Raw genomic sequence first — 24,786 nt, forward strand, 5'->3', positions numbered from 1 at the left:
TTGTCTCGCGGGCCGGATTCATCCGCCCTGGTTTATTCCTGGACGCTGGCTATTTCAGCTGAAAATGAAAATCTCCATTCTGATCCCTGCCTTTGGGGTGGACTCAACTCCTCCCCCTGGAATGGCCCTCGTTGTCCCGTACTTGATCCTATCACAAGCATTAAGTAGTTTAACGGAATAAGACCTCTTCCTTCAATTCTTTTTTTTTTTCCCCCGTTTTTTATCTCCTCTGTCCTCTATTTTTCATTAACACCAATCGCACATTCCCGCAACGTTTAATATCCTATCTTTCTTATCAATATATCCACTTTGTGCTCAAAGTCATTCTGTATTAACAATGTGTGTCCGCGGGCGTGTAAAAATAGTCACTCCTCTTTTTATTTATGTCTCCCACGTCTTCCTTGCTCTAACCATACACTTCTTAGCCTAAAAAATACGAATCTCATTCGCCTGCACGTCTCTCGCACAAACTCGTTGGGCACACAAACAGTTAAAACACAGACAGAGAGAGGTCTCCACTCACCCCCCTGAGCAGAGAAACATCTAGAAACAGTCAAAAATGAACGTAGACAGGCTCCGACATGCCGGACTGAAGGAAAAAAGGCGCACAGACGAGCCAAACGTAAAAACCTTACTCACGCATACACAAAAAGCCAAAACTTTGCTGAGCAAAGGAGAAACACGTTAATAGTTCACACACATTCTTTGTATTGCTTTTTCTATGCGATTTTATCTTGATAATACTACCATGCTTATTTTTCCTACCCCTTTATCTTCCCTATTAAATACATTTTACAAATCCTCCTTTACTCTTATGTCTAATATAACAAAATCTTGTGGATATACTTATTACATAGGTCAGATACCAATAATTATAATAATTATTATAATCACATATTTGACTATTTGTATTGTTTAGTGAGTAACTGTGAACCCTTGTGTCGCGCATGATTGAGGGTCGTTGCACATACATATTCAAACACCTATTTAAATATACACATGCCCACACTTTGTAAATGGCTGAAACACCACCCAATCAATCACATCAGATGAAGAAACTTGAGAAGGGACTGCACAATACACAAAGAGGTAAGTATTAGTTTCAGGAGCGAGCAGCAGCAAGTCAACTGCAGGAGAGAGAGTGGGAAAAGTGAGAGGAGAGAGAGTGGGAAAGGTGAGATGGCACAACATTCATTTGGACAGGTAACTTAAAATTAGTTTTACCTGGTTATATCAGTATCAGAAATTATTTTCCCCCCATTTTATTAACACTCCACTTATTGAAACATGAATATTTTGTTTGTTTGTTTGTTTGTACATGATTCAATTGTTTGTTTGTTTGTACATGATTCAAATTGAATCTTTTCTTCCGGCGCCGTCACGAATGGCAGCCACTCCAGCAGCTCCCGTGTTATTTTTCGATTGTTCTCGATTGTTCTCAGCTCAGGGATGCTGCTGGAAATGTGAATTTCCCTTCGGGGATGAACAAAGTATCTATCTATCTATCTATCTGATTAACTGCCCATTAATTAACATCGGAAAAACCTTTCAGATTGCAAGAATGGCAAAGCGGCCTGCACTGCACCTTTTATTAAGCACACTTTGCACGCCAACCTCCCTAACTAAGGGCCCGGTCACACAGCCGTTTGCGTCTGTATCGCGGGTAAAATTTTGCGGGTTTTTTTTTGCTCGTGGTTGCCCGCGATGGAAAATGCGCAAAATTGGCCAACCCGCTGTTCATCGGTGGTATGCCCGCAAAACAGACGCCGGCGACTGTTCCGCTTCCTCATCGCGTCATTTCCGCGTCATTTTCTCGTGTGGACCACGGGTATAAAAGCTGCCGAGCCGGTGTTATGCCGAGAAATGCATCCTTGCCGAGATTTGCATCCCCTCGCTACTACAACCACTTTTACCTCGTTTTATCTCACTTTTATATCACTTTTAGGGAATTTAATGGCGAACATATAACCAAAACCACTTTGTCTTGCATTTGTTGGGAATGTAATACAACTTAAACCATTCCGTCTTTGTATTTGTCGTGAATGTAATCGAACGGTAATGCACGCCGTATACAAATCACTTTTGAGCAGTTAACATGTTTATTTTGCCTTTTTCTATTCAAATCGCTCGTATTGAAACTGTTATGCACTCTACCATAAAGCTTATTTCTGCATAATAAGCTTTACGGTAGAGTGCATAACAGTTCTCAAAAGTGATTTATATACGGTGTGCATTACCGTTCGATTACGTTCACAACAAAAACAAAGACGGAATGGTTTATGTTGTATTACATTCCCAACAAATGCAAGACGAAGTGGATTTGGATATATGTTCGCCATTACATTCCCTAAAAGTGAGATAAAACGAGGTAAAAGTGGTTGTACTAGTGAGGGGATGCAAATCTCGGCAGGGATGCATTTGCCGGCATAACACCGGGCTGTAGAAATCATAACCGCTCAAGACACAGTCCCGTGCAGATCAAGATTTCAAGCTATGGCACTGAAGAAGCCAATATGTTATTGTAATAGTTTTTCATTTTTATTTTATTATCTTGTTATGAAATGAAAAGAAATGTCAAGAAATAAAAATGGATTAAGACGAGGTCACTACGGTGGACATGGATCCACCCCTTGACGTCTCGAGCACAACTGACGTGTGCTCGGCAAATCGCGCTGTATATACGCGGAGAAAGGCGTTTGACCGTCACACGCGTAACACGCTAATTTCACGTAATAACACCGCGATACAGGCGCAGAACATGCTATGACCGTGCTCCACCCACGATTACCCGCTGAAATTTCGCGTCCTACCCATGTGTAACCACGCCCTGGCCGCGGCCAGAGCACGTCGTTCCATGTCATTTCCGCGTCATTACCTCGTGTGCCGCCCGCGGTTAACACGTGGTCTAAAGTTTTGAGCAGCGCAAAACTTTTTCGCGCGGCCAACCGCGTGTGAATTTCCGACCGCGTGTAAAGCACTGCTGTATCTCGTCTATATGGCGATCTTAAAGCGTCCAACATCGTCTGCTTCACGGGCAGAAATTTCTGGCCGTGATTCAGACGCAAACGGCTGTGTGACCGGGCCCTTAGTCTAGGGAAATACCTACAAGGTAACTCCCGTATGAACTATCTCTAGATTGTCCACTTTTGAACTGTCAATTTAGCCATGATGACGTCTCATCACCGCTTTTTCACATATCTCAAGACAATTATACGGACTGGAATTAACCGTCCCTCCTATCAAAACCTACACCGCCGACTCTATACGAAACTTGGCAGCTGTCCAATCCCTGGGCGAAGGATCGCAATGCCGGACAAAATCAAAAATCTCAACTCAATATATACTCAATGTATCTCAGCCGTCCAACCTGGGCCTGCCTACGGACGACACCACGTGCACGATTTAACAAGAATTTGGCTTGTCCACGTTGAGGCGCCGATTTAATGTGTAAACAGTCCGATTTGTCCCACAGTATTCTAATAAAAAAACAAGGTGCGAGGAGTCGTGACGTCAGAGGGAGAGTTTGTTTATTGTAACAGGAATCTCGAAATCTCTCACAGTCCTAAGAGGCGGGTGGCTTTTTGTATCCTCAAAACAACATCAGTGGTAGTTTTCCGCCCTTCCCCTGCACACGCCACGTGTACATGTGCCACGGACTGATTGTTTTGTAACCTTTTATATAACTGTCAGGAACTGTTTTTCTGCTTCCAAGAAATGTCCTGGGTCAGTTTGACATGGCCTGCTCCCTGCCAAGAAATCTTGGCATGACGAACGCCATTCTTTCGTCCAAGGCGATCCACAACAATCCACAACAACAGCACTGTATTTTTTTCTTCCTTTGACTACTACAACCCGAGCGGCAAACTAGCTGTAAGGACCAATTGCTTTTTCTCGGATAATTAGGGAATAAGCGGCAAACTCGTTGTAAGGACCTATTAGTCAATCGATTGCTTAAAAAAAAACATTGACCTCCTAAATAAGCTACACTATTGCTTACCTAATGCTAAATTGTGTTTCATAGTTCACGAATCCCTTAAACGCATTGGTCCTCAGGGCACCAATGAAAAAGCAACTCTGTACATGGGCTAAGTTGCTGATACCTAGAAGTTTCCTTTAGCATCACATCTCCAAGGCCTATTCCAGTTTCGCTGTGAGACTCCATGTCTCGCAAGCGTAGAGGAAGATGGAAGTAACCAGCAATTGCATGAGTCTGATGTTTGATTTCATTGCTATTTTCTTGTCCCTCCAGATGGGTTATTATAGTTGGTACAAAAAATTGTAGATAATTGTTCTTAAGAGTATACTTATGTCAAAAAAATCTAAATACAATATGAGAAAACTTCGAAGAGAGTGGGAACCACCATTGAATCATTGTCTATTACCTGTAGTGGTAATTTATCTATCTACCTTGGTCACACCACCTACATTGGATATTACCGAATCTTACTGCAATATGTATTCTGTGTAGCACTATTTAGTTACTCTATATAACACGCTACAGTGGGCATTTGCACGTCACACTGGGTATTTGTATATTGTATTCTTTTGGCTTTATTATTGTACTGTTCTCAGCTCAGGGATGCTGCTGGAAATGTGAATTTCCCTTAGGGGATGAATAAAGTATCTATCTATCTATCTATCTATCATATCCCTCAAGAGGGGTGACCGACAGCAAGACACACACATACAATAACAAAGAAAATAAAAGGGAAATAAATAACCCCGCCAAAAAAAAAACACAAAATTTTTTGTAGTGGTAATAAATTGTAGAATCATTTTGACAATGTTGTGCAAAATTTTATAACCCTTTCTGTAATGAATAAGAATTCATTGCTAACTCGTTTAAGGTTACTAATTAAATTATTTAGTTATAATGACACATGGTAAAACACTTGAAATGTGTTTTTAAATATGCCTGAGTTACTAATATCATATTACCCATGCGAGAATTCTCATGTCGGGCAGCACGGCAGAGAAGGGGTTAGCGCGTGTGCGGCACAGTTCTGAGGTCGTGAGATCAAACCTTCCTCTGTGGAGTTTGCATGTTCTCCCGTGCTTGCGTAGGTTTCATCCGGGCACTCCAGTTTCCACCCACATTCCCAAAACATGCATGTCAGGTTACACAGGTCAAAATTGTCCCTAAGTGTGAACGAGCGAGTGAGTTGTATGTCTCTTTGTGCGATACGACCATGTATGTACTTGCCGGAAGATAGCTGGGATGGGCTCCAGCACCCTCACGACCCTACTCAGGATAAGCGGTGCAGATAATGGATGGATGGAATTCTCATGTCTGGGGACATTCGCGTTTTTTGTAAGGTATTTGTTAACTTAATTTAATACAAGTTAAAAAAATACTATTAATGACAAAAAATGTCTCCTGGATCAACGCATTGAAAAGAAAATAGACAGCACTTTGTTGTGGGGCAGAACCAGAAGGTTACACCAACGCCACATTTTTCCAACTCTTGCAAACAACCTACTGACCCGCCTAAAGTAATATCAATAAAATGTGATGGTCATATCCTTAATACAAGAAAAAAAAGGGATTAAATCCCCTTAAATGTTTTTATACAACTACATTGGAATTATAATGTGTAAAGTGAGTTATCCAAATTATCCAACTAAATTAAATTATCAAATTAAATTCATTTGTTGAGCACTTTTCAGGCAAAACAGTGCCTGAAAAGTGCTGTAAAAAATCATTCATCATACATTAAGACAATTAAAACCCCCTTCTTTATCCCCACTCAACAACCAAAAACAATACAGTCACACATAATGGTTAAAATATCATAAAAACAAAATAAATAGTAATAGCAATGAAATGTGATGATGGCCCAGACTTACCATGTGAGGAGAGGGAGCAGAGGGGGTCTTATCCACACTGATAAGGATGGCAACAGATGGCTTCAGAATTTTCAGCCATTAAACCACACCCTACCAGTGTGGGCCCCCAAATGAGGAAACACTGAAATATTAAAATAGATATGAAAACAACTGCAGAACAAATATATGAAATAAAAAGTAACCTGACAGTAAAAAGTTATAAGTTAAACCGAATTAAAGTTAATTAAATGCCATATAAAGAAGTGGGCCTTGAGCATCAATATTAAGTTAAAGGTGTACATTTTATATAAAAAAATGTGTCCTGAAAAATAGTTAAAGTGTGCTGTAATGATTTACAATGCATCAGCTCAGTTTGTAAAATTTTTTTTAGAAAAAGATGCCATGGTGACCCCTGATCAGACAGGCCATCTTGAAAATTAGGTCTTTTTTGGACAAGAGTGTGTGTACCTAATAATACCAAATCTGTAGTTTTATTAGACTCGAAGGAGAAATTTGTTTTTACAGACCTGCCAGTTAAGCATTAAACAAGGATAAATATGAGCAGTACATAACACCACACAAGATTATTACATAGATTATTAAAAATGGGTTTTAAAAGGTTATTCATACAACTTGTACTTACGTATTATTTCAAATATTCAGATGTACAGAAGGTCTTGAAAAAAACCTGACATTTCTAACAAATTAAATATATTCGTTAATTTGTAAATGTTACCTTAAATATCACCTATCCATCCTAATATTCTTGTGCAAACATTTTTCATATATTTTTGCCCACAATAACAGGTTGTCTGACTCTGCTATTGGTGTGTGTGTGTGTGTGTGTGTGTGTGTGTGTGTGTGTGTGTGTGTGTGTGTGTGTGTGTGTGAGAGAGAATGGGTAAAGTGTGAAGTGCCTTGGGAGGTATTCAGTGACTGGTTAAAGCACTATATACATGAAGTCCATTAATTCTTTACGATTATATTTTGAATTTAATAATGATTGTAATTCTCCCATTTTTTTCCCTACATTTTAGGTCCTGATGTCACAGTTGATGTCGTTGATGTCACCAAACAGACTGATAGCAAGATGAAGCTTAAAGAATTTGTTGATTATTACTACAGTACTGATAGAAAGAAAGTGTTGAATATAATTAATATGGAAATCTCTGACTCAAGGTACATAATGCACAGCGGACATACACATGTTTTGAAATACAAAGTTAAACATGGAAACTGTATTGTTTTCTCTCAAACAGAATGAATGATATTGTGGGGAGTCCTAAAATTGTGCAGCGTTTGTCTTGGGTCGAAAACTATTGGCCCGAAGATGCTCTTCTCGGAAAGCCAAAAGTTACAAAATACTGTCTGATCTGTGTCAAAGACAGTTACACTGATTTCCACATTGAGTGTGGCGGTGCCTCTGTCTGGTACCACGTCTTAAAGGTTACAACTGATTATTTCGTTTGATTTTCTTCCCTACTTGGCACCATTTAAAGTTATGAATGTTGTATTTTCAGGGGGAACAGATATTTTTTCTCATCAAGCCAACTTCCGCCAACCTTTCTCTTTATGAGCGCTGGAGGTCATCATCCAATCACAGTGAAATGTTCTTTGCTGACCAAGTGGACAAGTGTTACAAATGCTCTCTGAAGCAGGGACAGACTTTGTTCATTCCGTCAGGTTATATATGCTAACTACTTCATCTAAACCTTAAAGCAGGGGTCAGGAACATGTAGTTTTTGAAGTACATATCGCTCTAAGACAAAAAACAAAACAAAATTAAACATAAACTAAACATAACAAAACAAAAACAAACAAAAAAACAACATTGCAGTGTTGTGAAATATCTTCCAGGTTCCAAACATTTGTCAAAGTTCAGTCTTCATTTTTTGTAAGTTGTGTCCTTATTTTCCCTATAGTCTATCTTTTTTTTCCCTTTGCCCATAAATTGGGTCTCTTGTATTCTTATACGAAATGTTGTTCTCTCCATAACTAATATTAACTCCACTGTGCACACCCACTGCGCCACGGTGGGGAGATCTTGTTTGTGCCACAATCTTGTAATTACTTTTTTGCTAGCTCTCAGTAATTTTTTGACCAAGTACTCATACTTTCTCTGTAGTATTACTTCTGTTAGATGGCTTAAATAGAACACCTTGAATGTTTTAGGTGTTTCATATCCCAATTTTTTCTTTAAAGTAAACCATAATTTTTCCCAGTAATCTTCAAGTCTTGGGCAAAGCCAAAATATAGGTATGTGGTCAACTCTACCTCTCCACATGTTCTCCAGCATGGTTGTTGAACCTGGGAAAACAACACTCCTAATTTTTGGGGTAATAAAAAAATCTGACGACATTCTTCCAGTTGAATTCCCTCAGATTCCGGGAGGTAGTATATGTGCACTGTGTTTTACATACCCTAAATTCCGGACTATAGAGCGCACCTGATTATAAGCCGCACCAATCACATTTTAAGGGGAAACCGATTTTGTCCATACACAAGCCGCACCTGTATATAAGCCGCATGCACCCACATCAAACAAACCCAAATTTAATCCAAGCCAAACTTCAAGTCCTGCGATTGAAACTTCATTGAAGCACACAGTCCAAAAATTACAGCCGCCAAAATGATATAGGTACTTAAAATTTGTTGCAGACACAAAAAGTGTATTTCCAAAGGTAAGGGTGGGAAAAATATATATCCATTATTTTCTGCCGTGTCCACAAAAACTCACCTTTACCGGTCCCCACTTTCCCATCAGCGTTGGCGTTTGCTCCGCCCCTCTATTTTAATTTGCTCGTGCAGAATAAGTGTCTCAAATAAATACAAATAAATACATTACAAAAATATACAGTTGCAAATACATATTACACATAATTACAAAGAAAGACGGTACATCGAGAGAGTTTTCAAAGCTTTAATAATAATAATATAACTTTCATCCTAAACCGTGCCTTTGGGAGGTAGCCTCACGCTACTAACAAGACGCTCGCTTACCTGCAATTTAGTCTGTCAAGGAATTAAATGACGTAATCGTAAGAATCACGGCAGACCATCCGCTTCTTCCTCCTTGGTAAAGACATTTAAGTTGTCTATCTCAATGTCGGAAAGAAATTTTATCATGATGATGTCGTTCCACGCTCCCTTACTTCAATAGACCCCAGCAATATGCCCGTATGCTTTTAACATGGTGGCTGCGTCATGTGCCTTATTTTGTGCAATTTGCACGATGAGGGTATGTTTACGCTCATAAATTGTGATCTTTCTCCGCACGTATATTCCACTGGTCTAAATCTTATCTCTCATTCTCGAGCACCGCTGGCGGCCCTTTAAAAAAATTACATAAATTGGCTGCATCTCTGAATAAGCCGCAGGGTTGAAAATTTGGGAAAAAAGTAGCGGTTTATAGTCCAGAATTTACGGTATATTCCACGACTCATCTTCTGTCATTTTCGAATCTCTCCTTTTTATCATTTTCTTTTAATATAGAGTGATGAATGCCCACTACATGCCATCAAATATTCATATATCTATCCATCTTCTACCCTGGTCATATCCAGAGGGGTGACCGACAGCAAGAACTACACATACACACAAAAAAGAAAAGAAAAAAGGAAAAAAAATACCCAAAAAAAAAACACAAAATAATGGACCATGCCCCACCCAAATGCCCAAACACCCAAACAAGTTAAGCACCTTGGCACCCAAGTTGGTCATCCTTTCGTCCCTCCAGATGAAACGAGACACAAGAAAGCGGCCATGTCACTCGGGTCAGGGAGACACAACACACTCTCAACACACTCTCAGCTTTCACTCGTTTACCCCTGCCGCTTCATACAGATGCCCTGACCATCCCTTAGAACACGTCTAAACATCCCACTATCCTTTCACAACACCTCCCCACTCATTCCTATCGCCAATAAGAGATCTAGTTTCCATTATATTTAGACCTCTTTCCTGCAGTGGACTCATAACAACATGCATCCACGTCAATCGCGACCTTCCTCTTGTTCTCCTTCCATTTACTTCTGCTCTGTAGCTCCTCTTCAACATTCGCTCCTCATCCATCCTCTCCATGTGCCTAAACCAACCAAGTACCCTCTCATCCACACCCTTTCCCAGTTTCGCTATGACTCCAGTTCTGTCTCTCACAATTTCATTTCACATTCTATCCAATCTTGTCACTCCAAACATACCCCTCAAACACTTCAAAAACATTTAATTTCCTTCTCAAATCTGCATTCAGGCTCCAAGTCTCTGCACCATTCAGATTCAGATTCAGATTCAGATCTACTTTATTGTCATTCTAGTACACGTGTATACAGAACGAAATGTCGATGCATCTGACCCCCACAGTTTCCTTGAATGTACAGATATAAATAATGTTGTATTGTATTTTGGCTACGTATAGTATTTTACCATAGTGCCGATAGTGCAAGAAGAGTAGCTAACCAGATGCGCAAAATGGGCAGTCAGGTTAACAAGTCAGGTACACAGTAACATTAACACTGTAACAATAACGCTGTAATTACAATAGTGCAGAGAGCAATGTGCAAGGAGTGGCAAGCTATAAAAAAAACTGCCAGTAGTGCAAAAGTCAGATTAGCAGCCGTTTAGATTTAAGTTAACTATATGTTAGATTGACCATTTAACAGTCTAATGGCCAGGGGGACTAGACTATTGCGGAGCCTGGTGGTCCTGCACCGCACACTGCAGTACCTCTTCCCAGAGGCTAGCAGAGTGAACAGTCCATGATGGGGGTGAGAGGGGTCCCCGGTAATGTTTTTAGCATGGGATAGGCAGTGCTTCTGGCCAATGTCCTGAATGGAGGGAAGTGTAGTCCCGATTATTTTCTCTGCTGTCCTCGTTACCCTCCTCACACTACCCCAGTCGGTAGCGCTGCAGCCTCCACACCACACAGAGATACAGCTGGTCAGGATACTCTCTATGGTGCCCCTGTAGAATGTAATGAGGGAGGGTGGGGGCAGGTGGGCTCTCCTCATCCTCCGCAGGAAGTACAGGCGCTGCTGTGCCCTCTTAACCAGTGATGCAGTGTTTACGGACCAGGTGAGTTTGTTTGTAATGTGCACCCCTAGGAACTTGATACTGCTGACAACCTCCACAGCCTTGTTGTTGATGCAAAGTGGGGCATGGTTGGGCTGGTTTTTCCTAAAGTCGACAATGATCTCTTTAGTTTTGTCGACATTCAGGACCAGGCTGTTGTCCCTGCACCAGCCCACCAACTGCTCCACCTCCTCTCTGTAGGCCAGGTCGTTGTCATCCCTGATGAGGCCCACCACTGTTGTGTCGTCAGCATACTTCACGATGTGGTTTGTGGCGGACCTAGGGACGCAGTCGTGTGTCATCAAGGTGAACAGCAAGGGGCTTAGGACGCAGCCTTGGGGGGAGCCCGTGCTGAGGTAGATGACATCTGAACTGTTCTGACCTATCCGCACTGATTGGGGTCTGTCACAGAGGAAGTCCAGCAGCCAGTTCCGCAGGGGGGTGTTGAAACCCAGGAGTCTCATTTTGTCCACCAGATGTTGTGGGATGATGGTGTTGAATGCTGAACTGAAGTCCAGGAACAGCATCCGCACATGGGTGTTCTTCTCCTCTAGATGTGTCAGGCTCAGGTGAAGCGCAGAGGAGATGGCATCCCTGGTGGAGCGGTTTGTCCTGTCCATACAACACAGTCGGGACAATCACACTCTCATACAGTCCTCTTTTATCATCCATACTCTTGTTACTCATCACTCTCCCAGAGCATCCAAGACCTTGCTTCCTTGATCCATTCTGTGCAATACCTCGCCCTCCATTCCTCCAACTCCAGCCACATCGCAACCCAAGTACCTAAAGCTTTCAACTTTGTCCAGCACCTGTCCATTTAACCTTATTTCCAATGCCATGCCCACTTCATCATGTGAACACTTAATGGAGTGGGCAGGGAGTTGTATGAACACTATATATGAATATATATGAATTGAATATACGTATATGTATATATATATATATATATATATAATATGTGTGTGTGTGGTAATGTGATACAATTTAAAACAAAAACTAACCCTTATGTAAAACAAGCCATCCTGAACCTACTCTTTTAAGGTAATCCAAAAACCACAAATGATAATGTGTTGCATAATAAAATGGACAGTTGTTGTTTCGTATTTTTTCATGAATTATTCTTACATCTGTTTAGGTTGGATAAATGCAATTCTAACTCCCGTTGACTGCTTAGCATTTTCCGGCCATTTTATCCACAACTTGAGTGTTGAGATGCAAATGAGGTCTGAAATTCAGTTACATTGATTTTGAAATTTTGCAATGAATATTTTCTAACACAGTTCTGTTGTTCTTTAGAGCGAATGACATTGAGAAGCGGTTAAAGGTAAAAACCCTCACCCCATTCCCCAACTTTGAGACAGCGTGCTGGTATGTGGGACGCCATCTCCTCGAACAATTCAAAGGTGAACACTGCAGTACTTTCAGCAGCTGTGGAGGGTGGGGCTTTGGATTCACTGAGGTGATATAAATGTGTATATATATATATATATATATATATATATATATATATATATATATAATGTGTATATCTATAAATTACACTCATCTTCCCATTTTACACAACAAATAGAAACTAAAAGTGCGTAAACTAAAAGGTCAAACTGTACTTACAATCGTGGGATGTATCAGAAGTGGGCAGGAGGAGGAGTTGATTCAGGACTTTGTCCAATGAAGCGACGCAAACCACCTGCACCTGAACACCACCAAGGCCAGGGAGATGGTGGTGGACTTAAGGAGAACTAAAACTCACCCAGTTCCTGTAACCATCAAAGGAGAAGGTGTAGAATTTGTCCAGACCTACAAATACCTGGGTGTGCAGCTGGACAACAAACTGGACTGGACTGCCAACACAGAAGCTCTATGTAGGAAAGGTCATAGCCGACTTTACTTCGTCAGAAGGCTGTGGCCTCCTTCAACATCTGCAAAAGCTCCTGAAAATATTCTATGAGACGGTTGTGGCAAGCACCCTCTTCTATGCGGCAGAGTGTTGGGGAGGCAGCTTCATGAAGAAGGATGCCTCTCGTCTCAATAAACTGGCGAGGAAAGCAAGCTCTGTTGTGGGCACAGAGCTGGACAGCCTGACAGTAGCTGAGAGACGGGCACTGAAAAAGCTGCGGTCAATCATGGACAAATAATCACATCCACTACACAGCATTATATCCAGACAGAAGAGCAGCTTCAGCGACAGACTGCTGTCACTGTCTTGTACCACGGACAGACTGAAGAGATCTTTTCTTCCTCATGCCATGAGGCTCTTTAACTCCACCCGGCGGAGTAAAGGCCCACATTAAACCAAATTCCCTACATTGCATATTACCGTACTTTTATTGCAGTGTGTATTTTATGTAGCACTATTTAAATACTCTATACAACATGCTACAGTGGGTATTAGCACGTCACATTGGGTATTTGTATATTGTATTCCTTGTTGTTTTATTATTGTATTGTTCTCAGCGAAGGGATGCTGCTGGAAATGTGAATTTCCCTGCGGGGATGAATAAAGTATCTATCTCTATCTCTACAATTTTGTAATATTGCACAGTGTTAAACATGTTACTTTTTTCATTTTTGGAACAAAACCCCATCAGATTACTCTATATAGATGGCACAAAGCCATGACAGAGCTACCAAATACAGTAATCTTGTGTTTTTGCATGTGTATTTTCCCAAATTAACTTGTGATAGTCAAATTCCCCAAAGTAGAGAGTGTGTAGGATGGATTACGTCATTGGCAATAGAGATGGCTTTCCGGGTGAGGCGGATGGTGTAGATATCAGCATTAGATTAAAATTAAATATATTACAGTTAATACATTTTTTAAAGCTCCTGTTTTATCACAAACTATTAACACATGCTTAAACCAAATGCCTCGTCAAAAAACTAAAAACAAACATATTGCCAAAATATGACATCAAACACTACACATGATGAACGATGCTTATTATAGCTTCAATGTCATTTTTGTGGGTCACTGTGCTGCCATACAAGTGCTCCAAAGTGTTAAACAAAGTGGAAAAGGGGGCAGCAGAGGTAATGCTTTTTGCCCTAAAACATGTTCATCAGTCATTCCGATTTTTCATCTGGAATAATATACTTTCAAGAAATATTCTAAAGACATACACACTGTACTTGATCACATCTATTGCTAATCATGATCGGTGACTTATTGATCGACGCATACCCAATTCTTGCAATCATCAGATATACTAGTCTTACATTGATTGAGTTAATAATTTTTGAGGAGGTAGGCACTAATAACTACAATAGTTTTTAATGTCTGTGTATGCAGGGTTACATAAATCAAATAAACAGCCGGCACCATACCTGATCAATGTTGCCAAAATCATCAACGGAGCCTTCAGAGCATGGACAAAAAAGCAGGTAAAGAGAAAGGAGATAAAAATATGTTTAAGGATTTTGACTTGTGATTTTTCTCTTTAAGGCCTTGCTAGAACACGAAGATGAGCTTCCAGAAAACATGAAGCCCTCACAGCTGATAAAAGATCTTGCCAGAGAGATTAGACTATCGGAGGTATTTCTATTGTCTTTTTTTCTCAAATATATTATATAATGAAATAATTCAATACAGACATGTGATGTGAATTTCAGATCTGGGCCTTTACTAAGTAGAGAACGGGGAAACTTTCAGGCTTTTCACACTGAACTTGTTGTAATGGTGATGTACAGAGATCCCTCCGTTTTTCGTGGTTAATGAGGACCAAAACCACCCGCGAAAAGTGAAAATCCGCAAAGAAGCATCGCACCATCATAAAAACCCTCCAAAGGGTGAAACTTACCTTGAGATGACGTTATCACCGACTAAGAGTATAGAACTGTAACAAGAAAACAATTATAGATATACAAACAGTAATACTTAATACATAATTGCAGTTGAATGAATGGTTTTATTGTCATTATACAAAAGTAAAACTAAAATGGAAGGCATTTTCCTTTCAGTGTTTGAAAGCAATTCAGAAAGTAGCCGGCTAGCTGTGCGCAAGCATCGGGTGTCCTCCAATAGAGACAAACCTCCATGATGATTAGAATAAAACCGTCCCAAATGTAGCAGTTTCCCACGAGTTGTTTCATGGCCAATGGACCTGGCGTTGGCAAGATACAGGGTCCGCAGCGGTGGCTTACGAGAATTGTTAAGCCTAGCCTTTAGCAGTAGGCCAGCATCACCGCTCTTGCCTTTTTCCCAGACTCCCCACGAATCGCTTCTGGAACCCAAAAATATTCCAAAGAGCACCCGCAGGTGAACAGTTTTGTTGCATTCTTTTGACTTTCGTCAGAGTCTGATTTCATTGATGAATTTCTTTTCAATGGAACTAACGGTCGCGGTGCTTCCCAATTTGTTTTGATTCAGAGACGTTGACTGCGCATGCCCACCTCAGCTCACTGTCTGACAGCAATATACCAGCCTTTCACAGACAGAAACACAGACAGTCACACCAGGTTATCAGAGTCCTGCATACAGTCACACCTACCCAACACAGAGCGCCCTCCCTTACCTGTCCCAGCGGTGTGCTTAGCAGCAACTTGTATGGAGGTTCCTATAACCTTAAGTAGCTCCATTATTTTTGGAGGGGAATGTCTAACAGAATCTTCCATCAGAAATAGTTAAGACTTCCTCCTCCGGCATGTCCTGAGGGAGGGGGAAGATTTTGATAAAATTCTTACATAAGTTGAGGACTTCAATTATCTCGGGGTCGTGTTCACAAGTAAGGGCAGGATGGAGCGACGATTGGTGCAAAGGAGATTGAACCAAAAGGCAAAACACTTGATTTACCAGTCGATATATGTTTCATGCAGTGTTGTGCACATTACTTTAAAAAAAGTAATTCGTTATAGTTACTCAAAACTTTTTCCAAAAAGTAGCTGAGTTAGTAACTGAATTACTCTATGGTAAAAGTAAGTAGTTACCAGGGAAGGTAGCAATTTACATTATTTCAACAATACGTCTTTTTATGGAAACTAATTTGAAATTTTCTGCGCAAATACGAAACACCGCGTTTACTTGCAGAGGTGGGATTTCCGTCTATTTTTAGAGAACCGTCTTTTTCGGCTCGACTCATTAAAAAGATTGTTTTTGTTGCTTTAATCCAGACATTCTTAATTATTATGAAACATTATGCACAGAATAAATTGAGCCTTAACCAGCACACATACTCTTCCATGAGTGGGGTTGAAAATTAGTGGGGGAAAACAAAAATAATGATGGCATCATGTCATAAACATGTTTTATGAGGTATACCTGTAATATGACAGTAATAAACCTTTACTATGTATCCAATGTTGAAAATGGGAGGAAAATAAAAAAAAAGATGAAAATGAAAAAAAACCTAAAGAAAACATACAATAACAAAAGAAAGAAGAAGAAACTACATTTTTATCTAAACATATTAACACTGATAAACATGGAATATATTTAAAATATCTAGAAATCTACAAAAGAGGATAAACTACAAAACCATTTTAACCTTTATTGTGCTCAACAAATTTAAAGTCAACAGCACAGAATCCCACATGAATGCATATTTACCAATAACAAGAGAAAAAAAAGACGTCTCGGGGGGAACCAGCCGTTAAGTGGTTGGGATCCGGCGCCCTTAGCTACTTCTAAGAGACATTTTGTCCGGGTTCTCACATTTTTCGCGACTAAGCACACATTTGCAGGAAAAAACAATTTGTTGATGAGAGAAGTCACATGACTAGTATGCTAGTAACTATGCTTTCACATGCCTTTAAATTTGTCACGATTACTGATGCAAAGCACCTGTGCCTGCTCATTTGGCGCCAACTCTGATGGGCTCGCTGTCCCTATTTGAACCCATTCCTTTCTGTCACCTGTTATCAGTCCGTCTGCAAACCTCTGTTTACTCTAGGCAAAGCCTTCTTCGACCCTGACACCCACATGTTTTTGCTCCTGTCTGTTCGTCGGCTTTCGATTAGTTTCCGACCCCGACCACGTTTTCTGCTCTCTCGACCTGGCTACTGACGCGTTTTTCTGTTCCCGACACCGCCATCACTCGCCAAGAAGTCCCACTTCCGCGTTCAGAGCGACCTGCTTCTCGCGCCCAGCGGTCACCCTATCGTGGGTTCAACCCTTTCCTTTTTCCAATAAAACTGAGAGAAACGTAACGCAAGTGGGTCCTGTCTCCGTTCTGGTCTTGACAGTACGGACTGACCAGAAAAAGGACCCAGCGAACGCTCACACAAGCGCCGATCGGAGAAAGACGAAGACTCCCTCTGCCATGCAGCGCTCACATGAGACTGAGGCGGAGGTCCGACGGATGTCGGGTGACGTGTCCGCTATTCTTCGACTTGTTCGGCAGCAACAACAGTTGCTTCAGCGCCAGCAACAATGGCTGGATGCGCTCCCGGAGGTTCTTGCCCGACAACAGCACGCGTCGGCCCCACCCCGCGGGAATTTTCCTGACGTCGCACAACCTGTCTGTCCCGTCCAAATGGCGAAGCAGGCTCTCCCCAAAAATTTTTGTGCCGATCCCGCTCAGGTACGAGCGTTTATTGTGAACTGCCGACTCATTTTTGACCTGCAACCCCGAAACTTTGCGTCAGAGGCGGCCAAGGTGACAATTACTATCAACCATCTGTCCGGGAGGGCTCGACTCTGGGGAACGGCGGAATTTGAACGAGGGTCGTCGGCTTGTTCCTCTTTTGATCTTCTGGCTCAGGAGTTGCTTAAAGTGTTCGACACGGGATCCTCATCAGCTGACGCTTCGAGGTCCCTGATGAGTACACGGCAGGGAAAGCGCACAATCAGATTCAGATTCAGATTCAGATCTACTTTATTGTCATTCTAGTACACGTGTATACAGAACGAAATGTCGATGCATCTGACCCCCACAGTTTCCTTGAATGTACAGATATAAATAATGTTGTATTGTATTTTGGCTACGTATAGTATTTTACCATAGTGCCGATAGTGCAAGAAGAGTAGCTAACCAGATGTGCAAAATGGGCAGTCAGGTTAACAAGTCAGGTACACAGTAACATTAACACTGTAACAATAACGCTGTAATTACAATAGTGCAGAGAGCAATGTGCAAGGAGTGGCAAGCTATAAAGAACTGCCAGTAGTGCAAAAAGTCAGATTAGCAGCCGTTTAGATTTAGGTTAACTATATGTTAGATTGACCATTTAACAGTCTAATGGCCAGGGGGACTAGACTACTGCGGAACCTGGTGGTCCTGCACCGCACACTGCAGTACCTCTTCCCAGAGGCTAGCAGAGTGAACAGTCCATGATGGGGGTGAGAGGGGTCCCCGATAATGTTGTAATGTAATGTAATCGCCGATTACTCGATCGATTTTCGGACATTAGTTAGTCAGAGTAACTGGAACTCTGAGTCGTTAGTGGACGTCTACCTCCACACCCTTGCAGACTACATAAATGACGAATTAGTGTCCGACACCCCGATCTCCCAGACCTGAAGGCCAGTGCTCCAGGTCCACCTTCTGAGTTCCAGTTCCACCCAGTCCCTGTCTGCCGTTGTTGACTCTGGCGCTGAGGCCAACATCCTGTACACGGCCTTAGCCCGGAGAATGGGGTTAAAACTCGTTCCCCTTCCAACCCCAGTTCCTGCCCAAGTTCTGGACGGTCACCTGCTGGGCACGATGACCCACGTTACGGAGCTTATAAAGATGAGACTGTCTGGGAACCATCTTGAAAGGATCCGGTTCCACCCGCTCCCCTCCCCTGGTCAACCGCTTGTCTTGGGTCATCCTTGGCTGGTTAGCACAACCCTCACTTCGACTCGCGGACGGGGGCGGTTCTGCTGGGGGGGCTGAATGCCACCAGACCTGCCTACACACAGCCTCTCATCCCGTCCCCTACTCCCTCAATGCCAGATCTGTAAGAGGTTCCCCCGTCTACCTGCCTGCCCCGCCCGTCGGCCTGCCTGCCCCACCCGTCGGCCGGCCTGCCATGCCCGTCTGCTTGACTGTTTTCCCTGTCCGTCCCTCTTCCTGCCATGCCCCTCTGTCCACCTGCCATGCCCGTCTGTCCGCCTACCATAACCGTCGGCCTGCCTGCCCCACCCGTCGGCCTGCCTGCCCCGCCCGTCGGCCGGCTTGCCATGTCTGCATGCCTGTTTCGCCTGTCAGTCTGTCAGACTCGTCCTTCCGTCTGCCTGCCATGCCTGTCTGTCCGCCTGCCTGCCAAGCCCGTCTGTCCGCCGGTCATGCCCGTTGGTCCGCCTGCCATGCCAGTCTGCTTCCCTGATTCGACTGTCCGCCTGTCTGACTCGTCCGTCTACCTGCCTAGATTGTCCATCTGCCTGCCTAGATCGTGCGTCTGCCTGCCCGACTCGTATGTCTGCTTGCCTGACTCGTCCGTCTGCCTGCCTGGATGGTCCGTCTGCCTGCCTGGATCGTCCGTCTGCCCGCCTGGATTGTCCGTCTGCCTGTCCGGATGGTCTGTCCGCCTTCCTGATTCGCCTGTCTGCCTGCCTGCCTGGATCGCCCGTCGGATTGTCTTGACGCCGGTCTGTCTCGACGCCTGCTTGCCCACCTGTCTCGACGTTCGTCTGCCTGCCCGTAGCCCGCCTGTCTCGACGCCCGTCTACGACATCTGGCTGCGACACCTGCCGGTCCGCTCAGTCTCCCCCGGATCCTGCTTCTGCGACGCCCCCTGATGCTGATGATGGGGCATCGGTCCATTCGGAGGAATACTAGTTTTTGGGGTTTTTCTTTTCGGTTTTTATATTACCGTTTTTTGAACTTCCGAAGCCGCTCCCTGATGTTGATGATGGGGCATCGTTTCATTTGTTGGAATATTACTTTTTGGTTTTTTTCTTGTTGGGGTTTTGTGTGTTCCTCTTTCCTTTTTTTTTTTTTTTTACTCTGGGGGGGTTCTGTCATGATTACTGATGCGAAGCACCTGTGCGCGCTCATTTGGCGCCAACTGCCTCGGACTCTGATTGGCTTTCTGTCCCTATTTAAACCCACTCCTTTCTGTCACCTGTTGTCAGTCTGTCTGCGAACCTCAGTTTACTCTAGGCAAGCCTTCTTCGACCCTGACTCCCACCTGTTTTTGCACTTGTCTGTTCCCCGCCTTTCGACTCGTTTCGGACCCTGACCACGTTCTTCTCTCCCGTCCTGGCTACTGACCCGTTTTTCCGTTCCTGACACTGCCATCGCTCGCCACGGAAGTTACATTTTCACGGTCAGAGCGACCTGCTTCCCGCGCCCCACGATCACCGGACCGTGGGTGCAACCCTCTTCTTTTTCCAATAAAACTGAGAGAAACGTAACGCAAGTGGGTCCCGTCTCCGTTCTGGTCTTGACAAAATTACCTTGTCAATGACATGTTTACCTCTAAAAAAAAATCAACCTTTGGCATTCTACCTGTTACTTTGTTGAGGTTATCTGAAGAAATGTAACCCCACGCTTCCAGAAGCATCTCCCGTTGGATTGGCTTGATGGGTACTTTTAGAACAAGAATAGACTACAAAGTTTCACATAAAAGTTCTTTATTTCTGGCCATTCTGAATTTTATCACACCCACAAATGTAATACTCCAAATAGTCGTTAAGCTCAAAGGAAGGTCAGTTTTATAGCTTTTCTAACCAGCTTAACTCTTTTCAGCTATGCTAAGATTGCAAAAGGTTTTTCTAATTATCCAGTAACCTAACACAATTAGCAAAAACAATGTGCCATTATAAAACTGGAGTGCTGGTTCCTGGAAGTGGGCCTTTATACACTCATGTGTAGATATTGCATTAAAAACTTGCCATTTGCAGCTATAAGTCATTTACCACTTGACAATGTGTATTGGGTGTTATTTTGATTAGTTTTATACTTATCTCTGTTCTTGCATTAAAAAATAAGGACATTTCTAAGCAACTTTTGAACTGTAGTATATATAATTTTTATTTTTTTTATTTTTTTCTCTTTTAGTCCTGGTTTATTTGTCTAGAATTAATTAGTTGTTGTCCACTTTTCCTCTGTAGAATGCCACTAAAGCAATTAAGAGTGAAGTGACATCTGAGGACACATCAACAACCTGTTCTGAAGATCATGTTTCACAACCTCAAGATAATTCCCAAATGTTGGAGATTTTCAGAAAGAAAGTATTCAACCCCTTTAAACCCCAGGGACCATCCAAACCCCAAAAGATGTCTAAAGCTTGGGAATCTCTAAAAAAAATAAAAGGCACGGACGAAGGAAAGAAGAGAGTTGAAGCTTTTCAACATTTCCTCCGTCGACCCAAGCCCACCAGTTTCAAAGCTCTGGAGTCCCATGCAAATGAGATCTTGAGTAACATGAACAAGTCAAAAAACCCAAAGGTAAGCATATTCGCATTTGGTATTTCACTATATGGTTAACCATGGGCATAACTAGCCCGTTTTTGAAGGGGTATCCCTTATTTCAAACCACGCATCTCCCAAATTATAGCATTTTTAAAACTCGTTTTTTTTAAGTAAAACAAAACAAAAATGTGAACAACTAAGCGTCAGAATTACTCCACAGCCTTGAAATGGTTAAATGGAAAATGGAATAATTTATATAGTGCTTTTCAAGTCACTGGTCAAGGACACTTTGACATTTAACTCTGAGGAGAATCAAAACCGGCGACCTCTTAGTTCCAAGATGAGCGCTAAACAAGGCACTTCACACTTAACCCATTTACTCACACACTCATAGCAGCATCAGCCATGTCTACCTGATTATGGCGGGCATTCGGGGTTCAAAGTCCTGCCTAAAGACACTTCGACATTCAACTCGGAGTAGCCGGGAATCAAACTTGCGACTTCTTGGTCCCGCTTCCGAGATGCTGCCGCACCCTAATCCATAGCATTTAACTAGTCCTTAATAACTTCAAGGTCCAATATCCTTGCACGAAATTGAAAATCCATTGTGCGACCAGAAAAGCTACTCTATTATTGAATGAGTTAGATGATGACCTTAAAACATTCCCATATTTATATCATTAAAAAACATATATATATAATATATATATATATATATATATATATATATATATATATATACACACACTAAATGTATTTTGGATAAACATACTAAAGGTTAATATATGGTTCTGTCCATTTGATTCCTAGCACCCCTTCCTGTTCTTCTTTTGCTCGACTAATCTCACTTGCGGTATAGCGGCGGAGTCTGTAGAGACTCTGGTGTATTTCGGTGGAAGTATGTTATTATGGAAGCCCGACAGTGCTAGAATTCATTTAAAAGAAGGAACATTCACTTAACAAAAGCAGCTTTTAAAATAAAAAGCTTATATTAATATGTTTTCATTAAGATGTTATCATAATTGAATTTTACATGTGTTTTGGCTGGCAACCAGTTCAGGGTGTCCCCCGCCCACTGCCCGGAGATGGCTGGGATGGGCTCCAGCCCCCCCGCGACCCTAATTAGGATAAGCGGTACGGCTAATGAGATGAGATGAGATGTGTTATCACTTTAGAGCCCCAGTGTTTAATATTTGACCACTAGATGGCACTGTTGTCTAATCTGAACAAAAAACAGTGCTGCAGAAAGATGCCAAACAAACATGATGCCGACCGTAGGTATGGATTACACTATGTAAAAGAAATACAAATTTCCCAACCTATGATTTTTTTTTAAATTATATTTACATCTGGTATCATAGTCCATTGTTGATGGCCTACTATTCAAATCTTTTTTTATTTTTTAAGGAATGCATGTTTTTGTCCCACTAGGAGGCTCTAAATATTTCACGCAATGCACAGAACACAATGCAAATAAGTTTAGTGGCGAAAGTAAAAAATGAACCCGGTCCAGGAACGGTTCACTGTAATGGACATCTTGATAAAATTATTAGATCACTTCCATCAACTAAAGAATTGGAAACTCACTTTCTCCTCTGAAATACTTTTACATTTATCCATTTTATATTGGTGTCTTATAAAGGTTATATAATACATCATAGTTTTTGTTTAACAATTAAGGATCATTTTAAGAAATAATAATAAAGATAATAGACGTGTAAATCCACTATATAATCATGTGGAATATTCGTGTATCCTCTTGGTTCAACATGGCGGCGCGTCTACTAGACGCTGCGGCTCGGGCTCCAGTTCGTCTTTTGTTTTTCAGTGTCCCCTGATCCCTCTTATTTTCCCTTCGACTCCCTTCGCACTTACAATAATATCCACTACATCCCGAGGGATATACAGAGACCACCGGATCTCCCTGGAAGATTTGCCGCCTGCCGACAATGACAACGACGGAGAAAAGGCTGAGCTAAGCTAAGAAGGCGACCACACAGACCAGCGCTCCCAAGCATGTTCAACCAACGCCAGATCCAGCCGTCCACAATGAGTGAATTGAGCTGCGGATCGCCACCAACAACGTCCGGAATTGGAGGACTTTTTTTTTGTCATCACGGAGTCTTGGCTTTCCCGACGCCGCATTACATCACCGGCTCGAACGAGACGAAGACTCCGGTAAAAACAGGGGTTGGAGACTACGCGCTACAATAATAGCGGAACCATTGATACACAATGCTCACTCGATATGGAGTTTCTAGCTATGTACCGGGAGAGTTAACTGTGGTCTTTGTGTTTGCTGTATACTTTCCACCGCTAACAGTTTCACCAGATGCTAACGTTAGCATAGCGCTATATCTCCTGCCCGCTGCTAAACATCAGCTTGCACTACCCCAACGGAGCTTTATCGTCGACTTTAATCGTGCATGTTTATTGACTGTACTCCCAAATCCTTTCAATTGTGGACTCCCAAATCTACTAATTGTGGACTGAGCAATTCGGAAAAACGCTGGACTGTGTAATGTAAGATCAAACATTCGGGAACTCTGTTTGACCCTCACAACAACCCCATACCCCCCCCCACCCCCCCCCCCTCACAAAAATGCAAAATTCGGAAGGGGAGGGGAAGAAAATACACTTACTGGCCACTTTATTAGTTACACAATACTAGTAACAGGTTGAACCCCTTTTTGCCTTCAGAACTGCCTCAATTCTTCGTGGCATAGATTCAACAAGGTGCTGCAAGCATTTTGTCTATATTGACATGATGGCATCACACAGTTGGCGCCGCGCCCAATTGTCAGCTGCACATCCATGATGCCAATCATCCCGTACCACAACATCCTAAAGATGCTCTATTGCAGCGGTTCTCAAATGGGGGTACACGTACACCTGGGGGTACGTGAAGCTTTTCCAAATATCTATATAAATCAGTAGGATTATCGGAATAATAAATCCTGAGAATAATTGTTCTGTAAAATGTTCGATAAAATATAAATATGTATTCATGCACTGAATTCTTTTGGCGGCACGGCGGCTGGGTGGTTAGCGCGCAGCCCCATGGTGCGGAGGTTCAGGGTTCAGGTCCAGCTTGCTCAGCCTCCCCATCTGGAGTTTTCTTATTCTCCCTTTGCCTGCATGGTTTTCCTCCGGGCACTCCGGTTTGCTCCCACATTCCCAAACACATACATGTCAGATTAATTGTCTGGTCCAAATTGTCCCTAGGGCAGTGGGAAGGGGACAACCGGATGGGCTCAAGCACCCCCGCGACTATACTGAGGATAAGCGGTGCAGATAATGGATCGCACAGAATTTTATATTCAGTATTTAGTTCTGATATCCTTTGAAGTCACTGGTGAAGTTATAGTGGGACATTTGGCTAACTTGATCTGCGGTTTTCACTCCTACTTTACTGACATGGATCAGAAATCTGTGCAGTTGGATTGGGTGAGAAACCCATTTCTCTTGTCTGAAGCAAACAGAAACAAGGTTCATCAGGAAAAACTGATGGAAGTAGCATCTTACCGTGGCCTGCAGATGAAGTTTGCTGCATCCACTCTCACACAGTTTTGGCTGTGTGAGACAGGAGCACCCTGAGCTGCGACAGAAAGCGTTGG

At 42.4% G+C, this 24,786-nt stretch overlaps 1 protein-coding gene across 6 annotated transcripts in view; it reads left to right on the plus strand.

The window, feature by feature from the left end:
* phf2 (PHD finger protein 2) overlaps positions 1 to 24,786 on the plus strand; it is a 104,947-nt gene that overhangs the window by 30,406 nt on the left and 49,755 nt on the right. For 4 of the 6 annotated variants that reach the window (XR_015850650.1, XM_088337373.1, XM_088337370.1 and 1 more), the window contains exons 5-12: positions 6,864 to 7,005; positions 7,086 to 7,272; positions 7,347 to 7,509; positions 12,032 to 12,119; positions 12,193 to 12,299; positions 14,186 to 14,277; positions 14,339 to 14,428; positions 20,870 to 21,205. Coding sequence is in view for 5 of the 6 variants with exons in the window: in XM_088337373.1 (XP_088193499.1) it covers positions 6,864 to 7,005; positions 7,086 to 7,272; positions 7,347 to 7,509; positions 12,032 to 12,119; positions 12,193 to 12,299; positions 14,186 to 14,277; positions 14,339 to 14,428; positions 20,870 to 21,205 (1,205 nt within the window). In the remaining variant the exon portion in view is untranslated. Of the gene's footprint in view, positions 1 to 3,723; positions 3,871 to 5,269; positions 5,317 to 6,863; positions 7,006 to 7,085; positions 7,273 to 7,346; positions 7,510 to 12,031; positions 12,120 to 12,192; positions 12,300 to 14,185; positions 14,278 to 14,338; positions 14,429 to 20,869; positions 21,206 to 24,786 lie in introns of those variants that run through there. The other 2 variants (XM_088337371.1, XM_088337372.1) reach the window with 2 other exon arrangements.

The sequence above is a fragment of the Urocampus carinirostris genome, chromosome 6 (genome assembly GCF_059441175.1).
Source record: "Urocampus carinirostris isolate Australia breed hairy pipefish chromosome 6, RoL_Ucar_1.0, whole genome shotgun sequence".
Classification (NCBI taxonomy): Eukaryota; Metazoa; Chordata; class Actinopteri; order Syngnathiformes; family Syngnathidae; genus Urocampus; species Urocampus carinirostris.